Raw genomic sequence first — 18,118 nt, 5'->3', positions numbered from 1 at the left:
GTGGATGACAGCCCCCCCCTCACATCCGGGTCCCAACGGGGCCATCCATGATGGCCGCAGCGCCCACAGGGCCCAGTGGGAGAGCAGCAGCACCCCCAGCTCACACACAGCGTCTCCCAGGCCGCTCTGCACAGAGCAACACATAACAGGCCCCTCACAGCACCTGCACACCCCCAGGGTGGGCACCTCTGTGTCAATGGGCACCTCTGTGTCAATGGGCTCTGTGTCAATGGGCACCTCTGTGTCAATGGGCACCTCTGTGTCAATGGGCACCTCTGTGTCAAAGCTGGTTTAGTACAAGAAGTGTTTATTGTCTTTGCCCATAGAAACCAGGCAGGACTCCCCTCTCCTCCCTGTGGGGGTCCCAATGAGGTTAGTTAGTCCGACATGCGCTGGGGAACAAGCTCTCTTCCTATGGTACCGTTACATCAAAACGTTAAAAAAGCCATAAAACAAACCCAACCGAAAACCATTAAAAAACATTCAGGTTACCCAACAGCCAGTAATGCTAGTCACGTGTAACAGACGGATGGGGTTAGGGGACAAAGGGATAATGTACAGGTATCTTTAAAAGACACAGTGAGTCGCTGCTATCAAGTAATACTCCATAGGGGCTCTGCCCAGGGACAGCCCCTGCTCTGCCACAGCACTGTTAGCTGACAGGGAGCTGGCAAAGCAGGGAGCTGACAACCAGCACTGCAGCCCTGGGGTCCCAGTGCAGCCCATACAAAGTGAGCAGCCACAAAAGACCTCCATCAGCTCACTCTGGTTCCTCCCGGCTCCTTTGCTGTACTCTGGCTTAGCCTGGAGCCCCAGCAATGTGGGCAGGGTGGCAGGGATGCGTCCTCCCTCTTGGCACAGCCAGCTCCAGTCCTCATAGCTCTCCATGGAATCTGTGGTTACTGCAAAGCTGTCCTGCACATAACAGGGGAACCTGCCCCAGGGAGCAGCGCTGCCAAAAAGAGCCAACAAACCAACATGCATCGCAGCAAATCCAAGCTGGAACAGAGGCGGTGAAGCTGAGCCGCATCTCTGCCCTTCAGGTAACTCACAAAATGCAAAGCAAAAGAAAGCCGGCAGGGTCAAGACATCCCTATTTCCACACCCCTTGGCACGGAGAAGGTGGTGGGGTCACTAGTGGTTGGTACTGCATTGCTACGGGATGAGGGAGCTGCTCTGGGACAAACTCAGTCCCAGGGTGTGCTCCAGTCAAAGGAACCCAGATGCGGTCCCTGTCTGTGGCATCAAACCACCCCAAGCAGGTGCAGGTGGAAAGGGAGAGGTGAACCACCTCCAGCCTTCCCAGAGAGCCGCAGTCAGTCCAGGGCAGCATCCCATAAGGCAGGAAGACGTGAGAGTGAGCAGAAGCTGCCAGGGAAGAGAGTGCACGGAGCATGGATCCCACGGCTGGGGCTCATCTGCAGCCCCTGGCCCACTGAGGGGCTCTGGGTGTCTTTGGTTTCCATCACGGGGATGCCAGTGTCTTTTTCTCCTCCCACGAGCTGCAGGACAAGCTGCTAAGCTGGGAACTCGGTGTGCTGGGGCCGGAGGTGCTCATCGGTGACAGACAGGTAGGTGGCTCGCATGCTTGGGGAGTACTGCAGGAGGAGACAGGGTGAGCACAGCCAGAGCCCCCCGGCAAACACCCACATCCCTCCCAGCCCAGCATCACTGCTAGCATAGAGGAAACCCTGAGGATGGATGGGAAGATTGCTTCCTATTGGTGTTAATCCCCATTAACCTGGGTCTCTCCAGCCTCTGCCCCAGCTGGAAGTTGGGAGAGTCCCCAGACAAAACCTCCAGCTCTGATAATGGAGCCCAATTCAATTTCTGCAGCGCTTTGCTGGAGGGAGGGGCACCCTGCCTTGGCATTAAGGAAGATTATTCTGAGTTCGTTATTTTGGACCACAAAAGTCCTTCCTTAGGGATCTGAATCCTGGTTAAATTCAACCATTCAGGGCGAGGAGAAGTGCTCAAATTAATCCTCATGTTCACCCCCCCCCCCCCCTCCTCCCAGCAGCAGCCTCCCAGCTGTGAGGCCTGTGCAATCGGATTAAAGCCTCCACGCTTTCACCTGATTGCAAAAAACTGTCCCCAGCAAAGGGAGAGCGTGGGGACCTCAACCATCACAGCAGAGCCATGGCTGTCACCCTGTCCCCATGGCTGTTACCCTGTCCCCATGGCTGTCACCCTGTCCCCATGGCAGCCCCATAGCAGCAGCCCTGCAAGGGGTGAGCTGGGATGGGGGGGGGGGAATGAATCCTTGGGATGCAGGCATGGAAGCAGATAGATGCTGTTAGAAAAGGAGGGAGAAAAACCTGCACCAAGAAGGGATGGGAACCACTTCCATGCAACCTGCAAACTGAATGTGGCCCTGTCCCCTTGTCCCTCCCCAGCCTTCCATGCTCTGCCCAGGAGCAAAGAAGCCCCAGAGGAGAAGGGATGGAGGGAGCTATAAGGGTGGGAGCGAGGACAGGAGCCAAGGGACGAGAAGTGGGGAAGGATGAAGCAACTGAACTTACTCTTGATGGGCAACTTAGCTCCAAAATAATTGATGCAAAACAAAACGAAAAGAAATAAAATAAAGCAGGCATTAACAGGCAGGGTGGGTTTAAACAAGCAGCGGGGGGGGGGAGGGATGTGAATGTGCATGGATTACTGCACAAAGTGTCCTTTGAAATACTTGGGATGAGTTAAAAAAAACAACAGAGCAGACAGAAAAAGAACTATTTTGGTCTCCTCCGAGCACGTGGTTGGTTGGTGACCTCTCCCTGTAGCCCTCGTGGGCTGGAGAGGAACTGGGTTAGTGAGATGGGGAGCAGGGATCTGCGGGAAGATCCGGCACAAGAGGAGGGGGCCCTGCCCCACTGCACAGCGCCACAGGGGGGTCTTCCCAGCACCCACCACCCACAGTCACAAGAAGGACTTGGCCTCAGCTGCCCACCGTACCGTGGGGGGGGGAGAGCCCCTGCCGATCAGCGGCACGTTCTCATAGCGGGGGTTCCCTCCGAAGAGCACCGCCTGGTTCCTGCAGGGGGAAAAAGATGCTCAGTGGGGTGAACCCCCATCGCAGCATCCCTTGGGTGCGGGGAACCCCTGGGCTGGGCTCACATGTACTCAGAGACTGGGGCGTTGGAGATGGTCTGTGCTGGAGGGTGCAGGCTGCTCTGGCTGCCCAGGCTGCTGCTGTAGCTGCAGAAGCTGCGGAGCTGGCCCCGCACTGGGTGGTGAGCAGCGATGCGCCGTGCCTGCGGGTTGAAGGGGTCCTCATCATCGATGTCATCGTAGTCCTGGTCCCTGCAGGGGGGGGTGAGGTGCCTGTTATCATCAGCACCGGGAGCAAAAAAAGCAAGGGGGGGGTCTGCGCTGCCCCCACCTGCCCGCCAGATGCCTCCAGGCACGTGGTGCAGCACAGACCATGGTGGAGAAGGAGGCGGCCACCAGCAGGGAGAAGAGCACCAGGTAGAGCAGCCCCTCCACACCATCGTAGCAGATACCGATGAGAGCGTCCAGGTAGTCCTGCAGCAACGGGATGGGGCAGGGATGGAGGCTGGGGGGACCCTGGGGGCGGTGTGGCTGTGTTCTGGCCCCCCCTCACCTTGTGCAGACCGCGGCAGTCCAGCAGGGCTGTGAGTTGATGCAGGCTGGTCTCGGAGGTGTTTAGCAGCCGCTGGACCCCCAGAAGGTCTTTCTGTGGGAGAAGAGAGGGGTGAGAACAGATGGGAGCAGGGGACCAAACCCCGCTCCCCCCACCCTGTACCTCAGCCATTGGGAAGAGGGGCAGAGCGAACTGGATCAGGCCCTGAGTTTGCATCTGCATGGTGGTGAGTGAGCGCTGGAAGACGGTGAGAGCCTGCAAGGGGCAGCAAGGGGAGGTCAGAGCTGGGTGGCCATCACCCCCCACCCCAAGGATCCCATCTGCCCCCCCAAACCTGCTGGAAGGGACTGCTCAAGCTCTGCTCACAGTACAGGTAATAGTGAACAACCTCTGCGAAGTAAAACAGAGACGTCAGTGTAAGCAGTGCAGAGAGCAGCATAAGGAGAATCACAGCGAGGAGCACGGCTCCCCTGAGCCCCCCACCATGTTTTAGGGCTCTCTACCTGCACTGATGTCGCTCTCTGTCTGGTTCATGATGAACTTATCTGGGGCCACACAGAAGTCACTGGTGCCCTGTGGGGATGAAGCAGATCGCAGTGGGGTTGGGATGGTGCTCAGCAACCCCACAGTCACCCCATGGCCCCCCACTCACCACCGCTGCTGCCGTGTCCACAGCCATGGAGCACCAGCTGAGGATGAGGGTCAGGAGTCCACAGCACAGCATCCTGCAGGGAAAAGGGTGAGCACGGCAGGATGGCACCACAGGGACAGCCCCATCCCAGCCTTCTGGGAGGACTCACATGGCAAGGAGGCAGCGCGAGTGCTTGGCCAGCCCCAGGCAGGCCAACAGGCAGACGGTGAGGACAAGGATGAAGAAGAGGAGGTAGGACAGCCACCTGGGTGCAGAGGAAGGGCACTATCAGTGCATTCTCCCCAGCACCTCAGGGTGGGCAATGCTCAGAATTCCGTCCCATCTCACCGGTAATACTCCACATAGCCAACATTGGCAGCCAGAGCAGTCAGGTCGTCACTGACACCGTGCCAGCTGGGCAGCCCTGAGAGCTGCAGCACGATGCTGCCTGCCAGCTGCTGCAGGAACTTGAGGGTCTGCAGGTAGTCAGCCCTTGCTGCCAGCACTTCGGTCAGCTGCTCCAGGTGCTGCTCCAGGGCCACCTGCAGCTGCTGTGTAGTGCTTGTCACCTGGGGATGGGGCACAGGGGGGATCAACATGGCTGGGAAGGGGCTGGGGGTTCCCCTGCGGTGCAGACAGGGAGTGATGCCTGGCTGAGAACAAGATTCAAAGTGTCCTGCTGCCCCCTCCAGCCTCGGCCACCCCACGAACGAGAGCTAGAGTGGGGAGGGGTGGTGGGGATAGCCCTGCCTTTTGGGCAGATATCTACATCCCCAAATCAAGGGATGCAGCAGGAAAGGGCAGCTGAGGCACAGCGGGGACGGCCCCGGCACGGATAACACAACACAAAGGCCCCATTCTGCAGGGCTGACGTCAGCCTCCTGTGCTCAACTCAGCCCAGTTGCCCCAGGGGGCTCAGCTCAGCCCTGTGGCATGGCTGGGGAGGGTCCCTTCAAGCCCCCTTTCCTGCAATGAGAACACCAGTCCCATTTCAGGTAGATTTTCAGTGCTTTCTGCCCGAGGCTTTGCAAGGTAAAGCTATGAGTGTGCAGCAGAGCAGCACCCAGGGGCACGGAGGGGGTTTGGGGGGGGTCTCACAGCCCTACCAGTGTGTCGATGCCAGTCAGGGTGTGGTTGGCATTGTCCAGGGCGTAGAGCAGCTGGTACACCCCATCATTGGTCTCACTGTTCCCATAGAAGCCGATACCGACAGCCGTGCTGGAGGCAAAGAGGAGACCCAGGTTAGAGGAGGGGGAAATGCTCACCCCAAGGCAGTGTATGGCCATGGGGATGAGGACAGCATTGCAATGGGGACCTGCTCTGATTTGGTGACCGTGGCTTGGGGACACCAATGGACAGCGCTGCAATGGGGACACGCTCTGATTTGGTGATACCCAAGCCCGGGCTGGGCGCTGGATCCTGCCAGACCCAGAGAGATCAAGGCAAAGCAGATTAGGGGAAGGAGCTGGAAAACACCCATTGCTGACAAGCAGCACAGTGGGCAAAGCAGCTCCGAGCAGGGATGCACCCAACCCCAGCGTGTGCTGCAGCCTCACCAATAACAATAACAAACACCAACCCAACGGCTCCCATTTGGTCTCAGCCCAAGATCCGGCTGCATTCGAAGCCCCCGGGGGGGGGGGCTGTGAGCACCACGTCCCTGTGCTCTGCTTTGGGATTGGGGAGAGATCATGGGACAGGTGCAGGGAGCTCAGCGGGGACATTTGCTGCTCAGCACAGCGCTCACAGGCAGACAGCGAGCCTTTGTCTGCTGAGCAACCAAAGGGAACCGCGTGCTGCTCCTGGGGGGCTCGAAGGGGGGGGGTTACAAGAGAAGGGGTGGGCAGGGCAAAGCGTCGCTGCCCCTCGTCTAATTGCTGCGGCCACAATTAATGGTGGCCACAATCCACAATTAAGGATGGTCACAACGAAGCGTGGCCGCTCGGGGCTGCCAGCTGGGTCACAGCACTGCCCGCCATCTGCCACGGGCTGGGATTAGTGACCGGTTGGGATTAGTGGGAGGGCGGGAAAGGGATGGGGACGGGACCCCGGGGCTGCCCCGGTGTGGGGCGGGCAGGGAGGTGATGCCCGGCAGTGGCAGCAACCCTCACCAGCAGATAAGCCCGGCGGTGACGGCCATCCAGGTGACACAGCAGGAGCGGGGCCGTTTGGCGTCGGGCTCCTGGTCCCGTTTGCAGCAGCAGCAGCAGATCAGGTAGACGGTGAGGAAGAGGAGGTTGAGGCCGAGGCAGACGGCGGACACCAAGGCGAAGAAAAGCAGCGACTGCGGAGGGAAAGGGGACGCCGAGCGGCTCGAAGGGCGATTCGGGGAAGAGGCGCTGGGGGGGGGGGGGGGGGGGCAGAGCGGCGGGGCTTCCCACGGGACGGTCACAAGGGGAAAGAGGAAGCGGTGCCCGTTCCCGTCCCCGCGGCGCAGGGTGGGCGCGGAGCTGGGGAGGCATCGCAGCGTTTGGGATGCTCCGCGTAACGGGACCGCACGGCGTTGGGTCGGTACCTGCTGGTAGTCGGGGTCCCGCGGGCGGAAGGCGGCGGACACGGGCTGCAGACGCAGGTCGCGGTGGGGCAAACCGTGCAGCCAGGCCGCCCACCAGGGCGCCAGGTAATCGGCGCGGGCGGGCGGCATGGCGGGGCCGGCCGGGCTGGGGCCGCTGATGGCGGGGGGCAACGAGCCGCCACGCCGCGCTCCGCCCTCCAGGCCACGCCCACTACGAGTAACCACGCCCATCAACGAGGCCACGCCCCCTTCGGCTCTTGTGCTTCTTTGTGGGACAGTCGAACCGGGTTAAAGGGCCCGCCCAGCCCGAACGGCCCCATCACCTCTTTGCATTGGGGCACTGCACACCCATGGCTGCCCGTTACAAGGACCACTGAATCCTATCGCTCTGCTCCCTCCATCACCCTAATGATATCAGGGTGTTGCATCCCATCACCTCAGTGCTAGAGGCACCACGTCCCTCCAACTGCCATAAGGGCCCCATAAGCAAACTGTACCCTAATGGGACGACAAGGGGACACACCATGAGCTCAGACAGCAGCAGCTGGAGATGCTCAGCACCAGGCTGGCTGTGAGCAGGCACACTGCAATAGCTGGTCCAGGCCATGCATGGCAGAAGCCATCCCTCCTAGAGCAGTTAAAGGAACACAAACGGCTTCAGCACTGCGCCGTTTGGGAAAGGACAAGTCTGACACCTGGAAACAGTTCCAATTTTTATTGTCATCAACGTGGAGATGCAAACAGTTCATTTCAGCTCCTTCACAGCCAAACCTAGGGAGGAGAAAAAGACAACAGAAGTTCAAACTGCGGCTCATCACCCTGCCTGCCTGGCCAGGAGCATCTGCCCTTGTTGCAAGAGACACGCAGCTGCAGCTTATGCTGTGGATGGGCTGGGGCAGCTCCCTTTATCTGCCTGCACAGGCTGCAGCTGTGAGCAGTCAGAGCCCCACATCCACACCTGAAGTTTGAGCAGCATTTGCTTGGGCAGCTCACAGAACACACCTTCTGCCCTCCCTTCTATGCTCAGCCCAGCTGTGCTCCAGCACCAGCACCCAGAGTTGAGCTGGCCCCTGGGTTATACCTGGAGGCAAGGACTGCTTCAGCTTCTCCGCCTTCTCCTTGTCTGTGATGACCAGGGTGTAAAGGTACCGGCTGCAGCGCACCTTGAATTTCACATTGTCCTTGTTCTTCTTGATCTTGACAGCTGCAGGGTTAAGAAACCAGTTAGTGGGACAGCAGCAACCCCACACGTTCCCTTTTATAAACCACATCCAGGCAGGAGTATTTCCTGTGAAAGCACAAATCCCACCTAATCCCACTCCAGTTCTATTTCCCCTGAGCACGGAGGACAACTGCAAGCCCCCACATGCTGAGGAAAACTCAAACTGAGCACAGCAATGCACGCTGATTTCCTCGTGTAACCCTTTGCATCTGAACAGCAGCACTGACCCTTGTAATGAGTCCTCTCGACTCTGCGTGGCTACAGGCAGCGCTTCATCTCCTTTATAGCCATACCAGGCTGTTTTTACCTAAGCAGCTTGCTCAGAGCTGTGCTCAGCTGCTCTCCTTTCCCACTGCACAAGCCTGGCAGCTCAACGTTACAAGCAATAAGAGCTGCTGCAAAATCTAGAACGAGTTGAAAGGCATTGAAATGCTTTGTAAGCAGCTGTCAGCAACTGTAATAGCAGCGTGCACCAAGCTATCCCTCCCTCGCCCACACCGCTGAGTTAACAAAACACTCCCAGAACTGAAGCGCCTTTTCCCCATGACAGCTACATCCAAACAGAGGGAAAAAGAAAGGGAAAACTCCTCACCCGTTGTTAAATACTGAGACAAGTCTTTCCCAGCTTATCAATTAGAACTGCCTTTGTATTCGCAACAATAGGAAACTTGTGTTGAAGTGTGATTCGCTTGTCAGGTGTCGCAGAGTTTGAACATAACGGCATCTTTGAGCTTGTCAGAGATGTACGAAGTCACAGACAGGGTAATATTTGCAAATAGCTTCCCACCAGTTGCAACTTGGGGTTGGCAAAAACACCCACGAGTGAACAGCGGTGCAAGAAACCCAAGTGAGCGAATGCCAAGCCTTGACTACCTCAGCCCTGCTATTATATCCCCATCCCTTCCTGCCCTGCAGCTCCTCTCCAGCCAGGATGGCTTTGCTCAGCAAAACCTGTTGCAGATGCCACTGGTGTTGCATGCAGACACATGGAGCTGCTCGGCCTCGTGAGGGTGATACAGGCCTGCAGCCCTGATCATGGAGGGAACTGCTGAAGCACCACAGCCTTATTCCTCACCCCTCTCCTAAAGCACCTCCAGCACTCACACTTTGCATCCTTCCTCCTGGCTGTCAGCAGAAAGTCTTTGATCTCCTCAATCTTGCGAGGCTGAAAGATGAACCACACACAGTCAGCACGGATAAGGGACGGGAGCTGATACCCAGCCTGTATTTCACCTGCAGTGCAGCCACTCAGCCGGGGCTCAGCCCAGACCCCCTTAATGCCCCCCCAGAGCCAGGAGCAGCTCCCACACCCCCCATCCTCCCTCACCCTGAAGGAGAAACCCCCCCCCATCCATCCACACGAACCAAAGGACGATGGTTCTTCCCCTGCTGGACCCCATAAGGAACAAGAGCCCACCCCCCCCGTCCTGCATCGCGTCCCGCAGCCCATCGCTGCGCTCCCCCCCCCCCGCTCCCTCCTCACCATGATCCGGGTCGGGCTCAGCTCCTTCCAACCTGCGGGAGGCAGAAACCAAGATGGCGTCAGCTCGTCAACACATCATCATCATCCTCACGGCCTCAACCACCGCCCCACACCCGCCATCAACAGACACCCGCTATCGGCCCGCCCCGCGTCCCCACCGCCCGCCCCGCACCCCCCGGTGCCGCACGGCTCCGCACGGACCCGGATGGCGGCGGATACCGGGAGGCCCCGCACTCACCGCTGCGTCGATCGACTACTGGGACCGGAAAACGGAGGACAAACTTCCGCTTCCGGGATGCCACCCCCCCCTCAAGCCCCGCCCCTTTTCCATGCGATACGGAGCGGGCAGAGGGACAAAAAGCATCGGGGAGAACGCGAAGCGGCGCTGCGCTGAGCTGGTGGGCGCTGCACCGTGCGGGCATTGCGGGGCTGGGCAGCGGGTGCCGGTGTGGACAGAAGGGATGCCGTGGCCTCTCGATCGGTGCTTGCTGAAGGAGCTCCGGCCCTACGGAGCCCCGTGGTTCCCAATCTACAGCCCCCCGGTCCGCCCTGAGTGCAATGCAGCCTCTTGGCCACAAGAGGAAGCTGGAACCACGCTCAAAATCCCCCCAAACCGACCCAAATCCGCGTTCTTCTTCGGGCTCGGACGGTCCGTCTCACCGCACCCGCTGATTCGGGGCAGCTTCAGGCCAAATGGTGCCGCAAATTAACCCGAGGAGCAGCCGGGGCTGATTGAGAGGTGTCCCCCGGTTGTTCGTGCACAGACGTGGGCACACGTGGTGGGTGTGAGCTCACACGAGTGTGCACAGCTGCGTGTGGTGGGTGGGCTGCGCTCCCTCCGTGCCCCTCATTGCCATCACCCGCAGAGCTGCAATGGGGTTGTGGTTAATATCCTTGTTGTAATGAGGTGACCCCTCTGTGTGAGCACACGTCGAGGGGCTGTTTGTGCTGGGGAGGATGGCAGCTCCGTCCCTCTGACAGCTGCAGGGATGCTGGAGTTCCATGGAAGATAGAGACAGACAGTGGGAGATGGCAGCAATGCAGAGTGGGGCAGTTCCACCCCCCAAAAGGATGAGTTTTGTGATTGTTTGATTGACTTCCCTCAGCCCAGATCGGCTGATCTACTCCGCTGCCTTTTAATTGCTCCGAAAGCCGAGCGGTTTTTCATGTTTTAAGGAGTGCTGAATTGTGTAATTAAAACACTAACAACGTAAATCAGCGGCGCAGAAGAAAGACAGCAGAGAATGAGGCGGCGTAATAAAACCAAAGCAGCATGGAAAGTGCCCCATAGCAGCAGCAATGCTGAATGCTGATGCCACATCCCAACGCCATTGGGGTGGAGGTGGGAGCATGGGGGCACAGCCCTCTGCTTGGTGTTTGGCCTCCTCGCCCCCCCAAAATCACCAGGTTTTGGCCTAAAATGCTGCATGGTCCTGTGCCCTCCATCCCATCTCCTGCCTGGGAACAGATTCACTTTGACTTTATTAATATCATTTAAAAGCAGAGTGGGCGTCTAAATCAACAAAAATAATTCATGAGAGTCATTAGCTCCTCAAAGAGGGGATCTTTTTTTTTTATGACCGGCTTTAAATTAAGGGGGAAAAAAAGAAATAAGAGAGAGAGAGAAATCTCATTCTGAAACTGCAGCTTTTAGAACACATCAAATACATTTCCTCCCTGCCTCCCACCGGCCTCGGCTCCTCCGCCAAACGAAATTCAATTAGCATCCTTAATTCACCCTCTGGCTACCAGTTTGATATTAGAAACTCTCATCTCGCAGCTCTGCAGGGATGGGGGAAGCTTGGGATGCTGACCCCCCCCCAGTAAAACCACGCTTCCCCCTCCCCAAACACCCTGCGGAGGGCGCTGCTGAGGGGCTTGTCCCCGAGCTCTGTGTCCCCGTGCCCTTGGGGACAGCGGGTGGCCGTCCGGCTGCACGCCGTGCGGAGCTCAGCCGGCAGGATGCGCGTGCACCCAGCGATTAGATGCTATCTGCTTATCGGCGGCGGCAGGGCCGGCTCTGGGCGAGGGAAGGAGATAGCGAGCAGCGGCCGAGAGGAGATGCAGCAGCCGATGGGATTTCACTCTCTCTCCTTCTCCCCTTAATTCCAAGTTCAGCGGCCGCCCAGGATCACCCACTGCCGGCTCCGTTGCTCAGCAGTGCTGGAGCTGTGACCTCTGCATGAGCGCTGCTTGCAGCCTGCTGCTCCATCAGAGCCGTGTTTAAACACACAGGGCAGCCCTATTTTCCTTAGGTGTAATTATGCCATCTGTAATGCAGTTGCAAACTGTTTCTCGGGGTGCTCAGCTGCTCAGCTGGGCGGGTGATGCTTCCAGGAGGTGAACGTGTTAGTCCTGGAAAGCAGCGCTGGACGGAGGTGGGAAGGAAGCGTAGCTGATGGGAGGCATGAAAGGACAGATTGGGAGGGAGAGTCCCTGTTGAGGGAACAAACCGCGGCAGGAATGGATATCTTCCCCCCTGTTTACCTGAGGTCCCCCCCTGGTTCAGAGAAGAAAAGCCGTACATCACCATCAGCTGCTCCGAGGCGAGAGCGCAATTTGCTGAATGCGTTTATTACTATCAGGGACTGCAAACTGTTCCCAATCACTCGGCACTTCCCTTCATTCTCTTCCTCTCTCACCTCTCGGAGCTCAGTGCCCTGGCAGCGCTGCCAAGAGCCGATCAATCTGCTGCTAATGGCAGCCCCATGCCCTGCCATTCATCAGCCGGGTCCTTAAAGAGCATCCGACGCTTCATGGTCGACTTGGGGGGGAAAAAAAAAGCCCATTTACAGGCGAGATCGTATTTTCTCCGTCTCCCCTTTTGTTCTTTATGTGCCGAGGACAAAGGCGGCTCAGGCTGGAGGTGGAGAACAGGCAGTGGAGGGGATGAAATCCCTCGAAACAAAAGCTCCTGTTCTTATGCAAAGTGAGAGCAAATCTGGGGAGGGGGGGAGCACAAAAACTGTGTCCCGTGGCAGAACAGCAGCGTCTGTGGGGCAGGAGCCCTTTGCCGTGTTAAGAGGAGAAAGAATGCGGTGGTCTTTTCCTGCAGGCATCGGGGGCTGTTTGAGGTGCGGGAATATTGTCCTGTACTATGGCTGGGTTGGGGCCAGATCCTGCCCGCCATCACTGCCGGGAGTGGTGCTGGGCTCAGCGGGGCACAGAGGGGTCCCTTGGTGGGATGTGGGGCTGCGGTAGTGGCACAGGGACGGGTCCCGTTGTCCCCTGCAGCACTGGGATCTGTTGCAGAAAGTGATTTGGGAGCAGAGCCTGGAGTTTGTGGTGAGCCCTGCAGGAAGGCAGCGCCAGGAGCTCAGCAGCAGCAGAAACGTGGGCTCTAAGCATGACGTTCTGGAGGCTCCTCACCCACCAGTGCCCGTGAGAGCCCTGGGTGCTCGTGTCATCCCCTTGCTGGGGTTCCCCTGTCATCCACTAACTACCATGGCACAGCGTGAGCAGGGCTGGGTGCTCTGCAAACACCTGCTCCATAGCTGCCTCTCCAAAGGAGCTTCTTGACGACTCAGTGGAGACGTGCAGAGAAAATGGAGATCGGACAAACCCATCTCAATTGCATTTTGTTACAGCAAGGAAAGGAACTCTTCCTTTGGCTGAGCCCTTCGCAGTGTCCCCGTGTGTCCCCAGTGTCCCCACATCCCCATGAAGTCCATGGGGAGCCACATTTCTATGTGCAGATGCCAACACCGCTCACCTTGGGAGCCCCTTCTGGTGCTGCATGGAGCCTCAAAAGCCCCATGCTGGGTGGGAGCCGGCTGGCAGCTGTGGGACACAGGATGGGCAGGTGTGTGGCACTGCGCAGTGACATCGGTGATGGCACCAACGGGGCAAGGGCAGAGCAGCTGTGGTGCTGCCTGGCTCCCCGCCACCCCGTGCAGCTCGAGTCAAATTTGGTGTCATCCTGCAGAAGAAGATTATGGTAATTTTCCTCCCCCCTTATGCATAATTTTCAGACTCGGCTGCAGCAGAGGCTGTGTGGAGAGATTGGGTGATGGGAATGTCATCTGCGATTCGATTATCTCCTCCTGCCTTGCCTTTTCTCTTCTTTTTTTTTCCTTGTGAAACCTTCATCCAAATACGTAGATCTAATTAGGGCAATTACAGCGCGAGGACAGCTGAGAACCTACCCAGTCCCTCTCTGCACCAAAATGAGTGTTGGCTGCTTGGAAATCAGTAGCTGGGAGGGTCCTGTGTGGCACTGCTTGGGGACGGTGGTGATATGGGGGTCCCACTGCCAGGCAGGTGGCCTTGGGTTTGTTCCCACAGCTGTGCCATCAGCATCTGCTGGTGACAGATCTGTGTCATGAGCTACAGGGTCTCAGCACCTCACTGACACATTGCAGGGGGAGCTACCCCAGTCCTGGCACATGGGGCAACTATGGGGTGCTGCTCTATGAGGGGAGGCTGCCCGCCAGCCTGCAGCTCCATGTTCCTCATTGGTATTCTGTCCCTGCTCGGTGGCAGCCGGCAGGATGGGAGTAGAGTGACAGCAGTGACAGGTAATGCCTGTCATAGGGATGGCAGTGGGATGGTGGGGAGGAGACCCAGGACAGGACCCACAGGGCTCTGTGTGCCTATGATGGGACATGTGAGAGCTCTGATGGTGATGTCTCCTGCTGGCACTGGAGCACACACTGCTCTTGGGCTGGGTGTGCACATCTCTGCGCTGTGCCGTCAGCTCTGTGGCACTGGGAATGCTCGGCACACATCACCCCAAAGTGGTCAGGAGGTTCCTCAGCCAGGACTGCTCCCCTCTGTGCTGAACCACGCACCACTTCTGGTGCATAGGAGCACGCAGGAGGTGCTCAGGTGCTTGCTTGTGCAACCTTGGCCCTCGGGCAGCACGCAGACAGGTGTGGGTTGTGGCAGAGCATTCTGCTGCCCTGCCAGAGCACTGCTTGCCCTGGAGTCTGGTGGGGATGGGGGCTGGCGGTCAGACAGAGCTGCTGCACGGGCAATTAAGGGAAGTGCAAATTGTCAGACCCTGTGATTAACACTGCCTCCAAATCCGCATGAATATTAAAAGCCGACATTGCCCAGGCTCCCTGCACAATGAATTCTGTATGAATCTTAAGATAAATCGTTTGGATAACTTAGCGGCAGCTGTACTCCCTTGCCACCAACTGCCTCCAAAAATCATTTCAAGTCAGGCGAGAGGAGCGAGAACAGAGGCCAGATGAATGCGGGTAATTATGATTCCAGGCTCAGCAGTGGTGGGATCAAGGCTGGGCAGCACGGGGCGCCCAGGGCTCTCTGGAGGCGAAGGCGAAGGCTCCGTGTGTTCAGTTTGTTCCCAGGAATGCTGACAAGCCCCTCTGCTTGCTGTGCACTGTCGTACTTGGCCAGGGGGGACGTTTCCTTTGCATCCATGTAGCTGCAGCCTGGAGGGAAGGGAGTTGCCTTCTTTGGGACAGAGGGAACACCGTGGAGGGATGTGGCACAGGCCTGCATAAATCAGCCTGGCCACAGCGAGGCCACGGGGAGTGAGGAGGTCTGGCAATGGTACAGCAGCTGGGGGACGAGCAGCTCCATGTCACTGCTGTTAGAGGTGCTGCTTCCATCCCCACTGGAGACATTGCAAATATTCCTACATCTCCATTCCACCAACCCCACCGAGCTGCACTCCCAGCATAATCCATGTTATGAATGAGAAAGCAGTGCGAGCTGCCCGTGAGAGCATCAGCCGAGGTGTGCACTGTGTGCTGCTGCTTCCTCCTCACCCTCCTCCTTGGTGTGCCTGCGTGTGCTGTCCTCCACCTATGGCTCATTGCAATGCTGCCCTAAGAGCAGCCAACCCGACCCCGTGCTGCCAAAAGGCAGCAGGATAAATCAGCAAATCAGGTGCACGAGGCACGAGGATATTAAACCGGAGAGGAGCAGATTGAATCAGGGCCATTAGCAGATTAAATCATTACGCTGTATCAGATTAACACGCAAATAATATGACGCTAACGCGGATCAGAAACACCAGCTTCGTGTTCACAATTTATTGCTGCCAGGAGGTGACGGCTGGTGGCTGCCACCAGCAGAGTGGGGATAGGGATGGGATGGGATGGGGTGGGATGGGGATAGCACCCTGCCCACTCCTTGCAGCTGCCAGGCCCCAGCACGGCCCTTTGGAGGTTGTATCTCCCAGCCACAGCACCTGATGCGGTGTTTCTTATTTGGTAACCTCAATTAGCAGGAGCACCTAAGCTGGGAGGAGCCAGCTACCCACAGCAGCAGCACTGGCCTTTGCAGTCATGCTTTCTCCTTGACTGCATTGTTTCTGCTCCTGAAGCAGGAGAGCAACCCCACAGCTCAGCCCAGCTCCGGAGCTCTCCATGGCCATGCAAGTCAGTGAAGATGTGGCAAGAAATGGTTGCAAACAAAGGGAAAACATCTTTCCTCAATAGCACCTTCCCCCAGGGCCCTTGGAGCTGGCAGCAGGGCAGACTCAAATGCTGTGAGCAGATCTGAGCCCTCCTCACCTGCGCTCCCGATGGTCTCGAAGGGGTTAACCCGCACCCTGCAGCCTTCATGCGCTCTTTCTGCCAGCAAAGCTTTTTCTTCCCTAAATTCCTGCTTGCCCAGGAAGGCAAGACGAAGCCTGAGCTGCTGCAACAACACCCGGGAACAAGTATTATTATGTGGTGTGACAATGTTTGATGAATTCATATGCGCCTAGGGGAAGGGACTAAGTAGGTGAATAAAGTGAGAATATTCTCTGTGACAATCAATACCCCTTCAATTGAACCGTCTCCGCAGATGTGACATTTTGATTTTTCTTCTTTGGACGTACTAACTGGATTTATGTCCTCTTAAAGTGGAAACAGCGGGGAGCGAAGTGCCGGCAGCGGATGGTGCGGTGGGGGCACAGCCGTGGGGTGGGGAAAGGCAGAGCAGGGGATGGAGTGGAGTGGAGTCACTGGGGGAATGGATCAGAGAAGTGGGGTTGGAGTGATGGTTTGGGTTGGTGGAACGGGGTAGATGGGCTGAGGTGATGGATCCAGGTGATGGGTTGGGGTGATGAGTTATGTGGGCTGGGGTGATGGATACAGGGCAATAAGTTGGGATGGTGGGTTGGGAGGGTGTTTTGGATGCACTGGAATGATGGATCCAGAATGATGAGTTGGGGTGGTGAAGTTGGGGTAATGGACTTGGGCAATGTAGGTAGGGTGATGGGATGGCATGGTTAGGTTGACAGAGTCTGACTCAATGAGACCTGCCGACAAATCCATGCCAGGACTAGCAGGCACCTGGAGCACATCTGAGAGTTGTAGAAGGTGAAAGGGAGAGATGCAGTGGGGCAATAGGATCAGCAGAGACCAGAAGTGGGGTACAATGGAGGCACCTTCTACCCCCATCCTCTGACTGCCCTCCCCATGGGTCCCCCCAGCCTGCAGCTCATCCAACGTGCCCAAGCTGCAGCACCCACTGGTGGCACCCGCTTGGCTCCGGGATTCCCATCACATCCCTGGCCCCACAGCTAATGACTCATCCCCGGCACGGCCATTTGTTTGTGCTGGTTTCAGACAGACTAATGTTTTTAATGGCACATAATCATTTTTCAGAAGTCATTTGATGCTACTAATCATCACTGTGATATGCCACGACGGGATGCGTAATGACATGCTGAACAGGAAAAATGGCACTCGGATCTCTGGTTCTTCCCGGTGTAATCTATATTTTACCACATCTCTCTGCCTAATGATACTTAGAGCTGTTAATAAACGACTACTTGGGCATTTTCTCTCTCTGTCTCTTTTTTTTTTACCTTCCGTGGGTGATAAAATAGTTTTGGATTAGAAGGTAGGAATGGGAAAGGGAAGCGGCGGCTTGTGGGTGCCGGAGGGAGCGCGGGCAGCGAGCAGTGCTGGGTTCCCCATGCAGGGTGTTCACAGCACGTTGCTTTTCCTGCTCGTAACTTTTTTTTTCAGCCTCTTTGTTAAATGAACAAGTGTTAAAGGGGAAAAAAAAAAGAAAGAAGTTAAAACATTTTTAATGCAATTTGATCACCGCGGTAAGAGGATCCTCCTGGCCGCATGCCCAACGTCTTCAGGATGAATTAACGCTCACTTTCCTCCATTGCTCCGACTCGTTTTATTGCTTAATTAAAGGGATGGTGGCAATTTTTGTAAAATATACTTTTTCTTTAAACTTCTCCTTTCCCCGGGCTGCTAAAAGCTGAGGAAGGGAATGAGGTCTGAGCGTGGCACGTGCCCTCAGTTCCAGCACCTTGCTTTGCCTGCTCCCTTGACAGCAGGAGGACGGAGCCCAGGCTTGAGGAGGAAGGAGAGTTTGGGGATGGAGGTGTGCAGCCCCTGAGTTCCTTCCATGCAGCCTTGGGTGCAGGGCTGTGGGCTGCAAACTGCTTTCAGCCCCCTGAGCTTTCCCCTCCATGGGCAACTGCAAACTTGGCTGTGCTATTCTTGTAAGCACCGGGTTGCACTCTTAGTCCAGACGTGAGGAAGGAAAATGCTTTAGGTTTTACCTCTTTAATCTGTCTGCCGTTACCTGCTGGGCTCCTTGGGAGCATGCTAACCAGCAATGCAGCCTCTTTCTGGGAGGGCCAGTGGTTGCACGGTATGGCATGGCACAATGTAGTATTGTACAGCATGGCATGACAAGGCATAGAATGGCATGGCACAGCATGGCATGGCATGGCATAG

At 57.0% G+C, this 18,118-nt stretch overlaps 2 protein-coding genes across 2 annotated transcripts; both read right to left on the bottom strand.

Annotated features, from left to right (window-relative positions):
* Positions 1-288: 288 nt before the first annotated feature.
* Positions 289-6,939, bottom strand: TTYH2 (tweety family member 2). The gene is made up of 14 exons (XM_072351757.1): positions 6,745-6,939; positions 6,341-6,513; positions 5,336-5,447; positions 4,578-4,798; positions 4,399-4,494; positions 4,251-4,323; positions 4,102-4,171; positions 3,933-3,988; positions 3,761-3,853; positions 3,599-3,691; positions 3,377-3,519; positions 3,112-3,297; positions 2,950-3,028; positions 289-1,598 (listed from the first exon to the last, which is right to left on the bottom strand). Exons 1-14 carry the CDS (start codon positions 6,871-6,873, stop codon positions 1,518-1,520), a joined length of 1,605 nt encoding a protein of 534 aa, XP_072207858.1. The 5' UTR covers positions 6,874-6,939; the 3' UTR covers positions 289-1,517.
* Positions 6,940-7,444: 505 nt separating this feature from the next.
* RPL38 (ribosomal protein L38) lies at positions 7,445-9,592 on the bottom strand. Its single transcript, XM_072351972.1, has 4 exons — positions 9,450-9,592; positions 9,071-9,131; positions 7,826-7,948; positions 7,445-7,515 (listed from the first exon to the last, which is right to left on the bottom strand). The coding sequence occupies exons 1-4, from the start codon at positions 9,450-9,452 to the stop codon at positions 7,490-7,492; spliced, it is 213 nt and encodes a 70-aa protein (XP_072208073.1). The 5' UTR covers positions 9,453-9,592; the 3' UTR covers positions 7,445-7,489.
* Between the last annotated feature and the right edge of the window lie 8,526 nt (positions 9,593-18,118).

The sequence above is a fragment of the Excalfactoria chinensis genome, chromosome 17 (genome assembly GCF_039878825.1).
Source record: "Excalfactoria chinensis isolate bCotChi1 chromosome 17, bCotChi1.hap2, whole genome shotgun sequence".
NCBI lineage: Eukaryota > Metazoa > Chordata > Aves > Galliformes > Phasianidae > Excalfactoria > Excalfactoria chinensis.
This window is presented reverse-complemented; position numbering and strand designations above follow the sequence as displayed.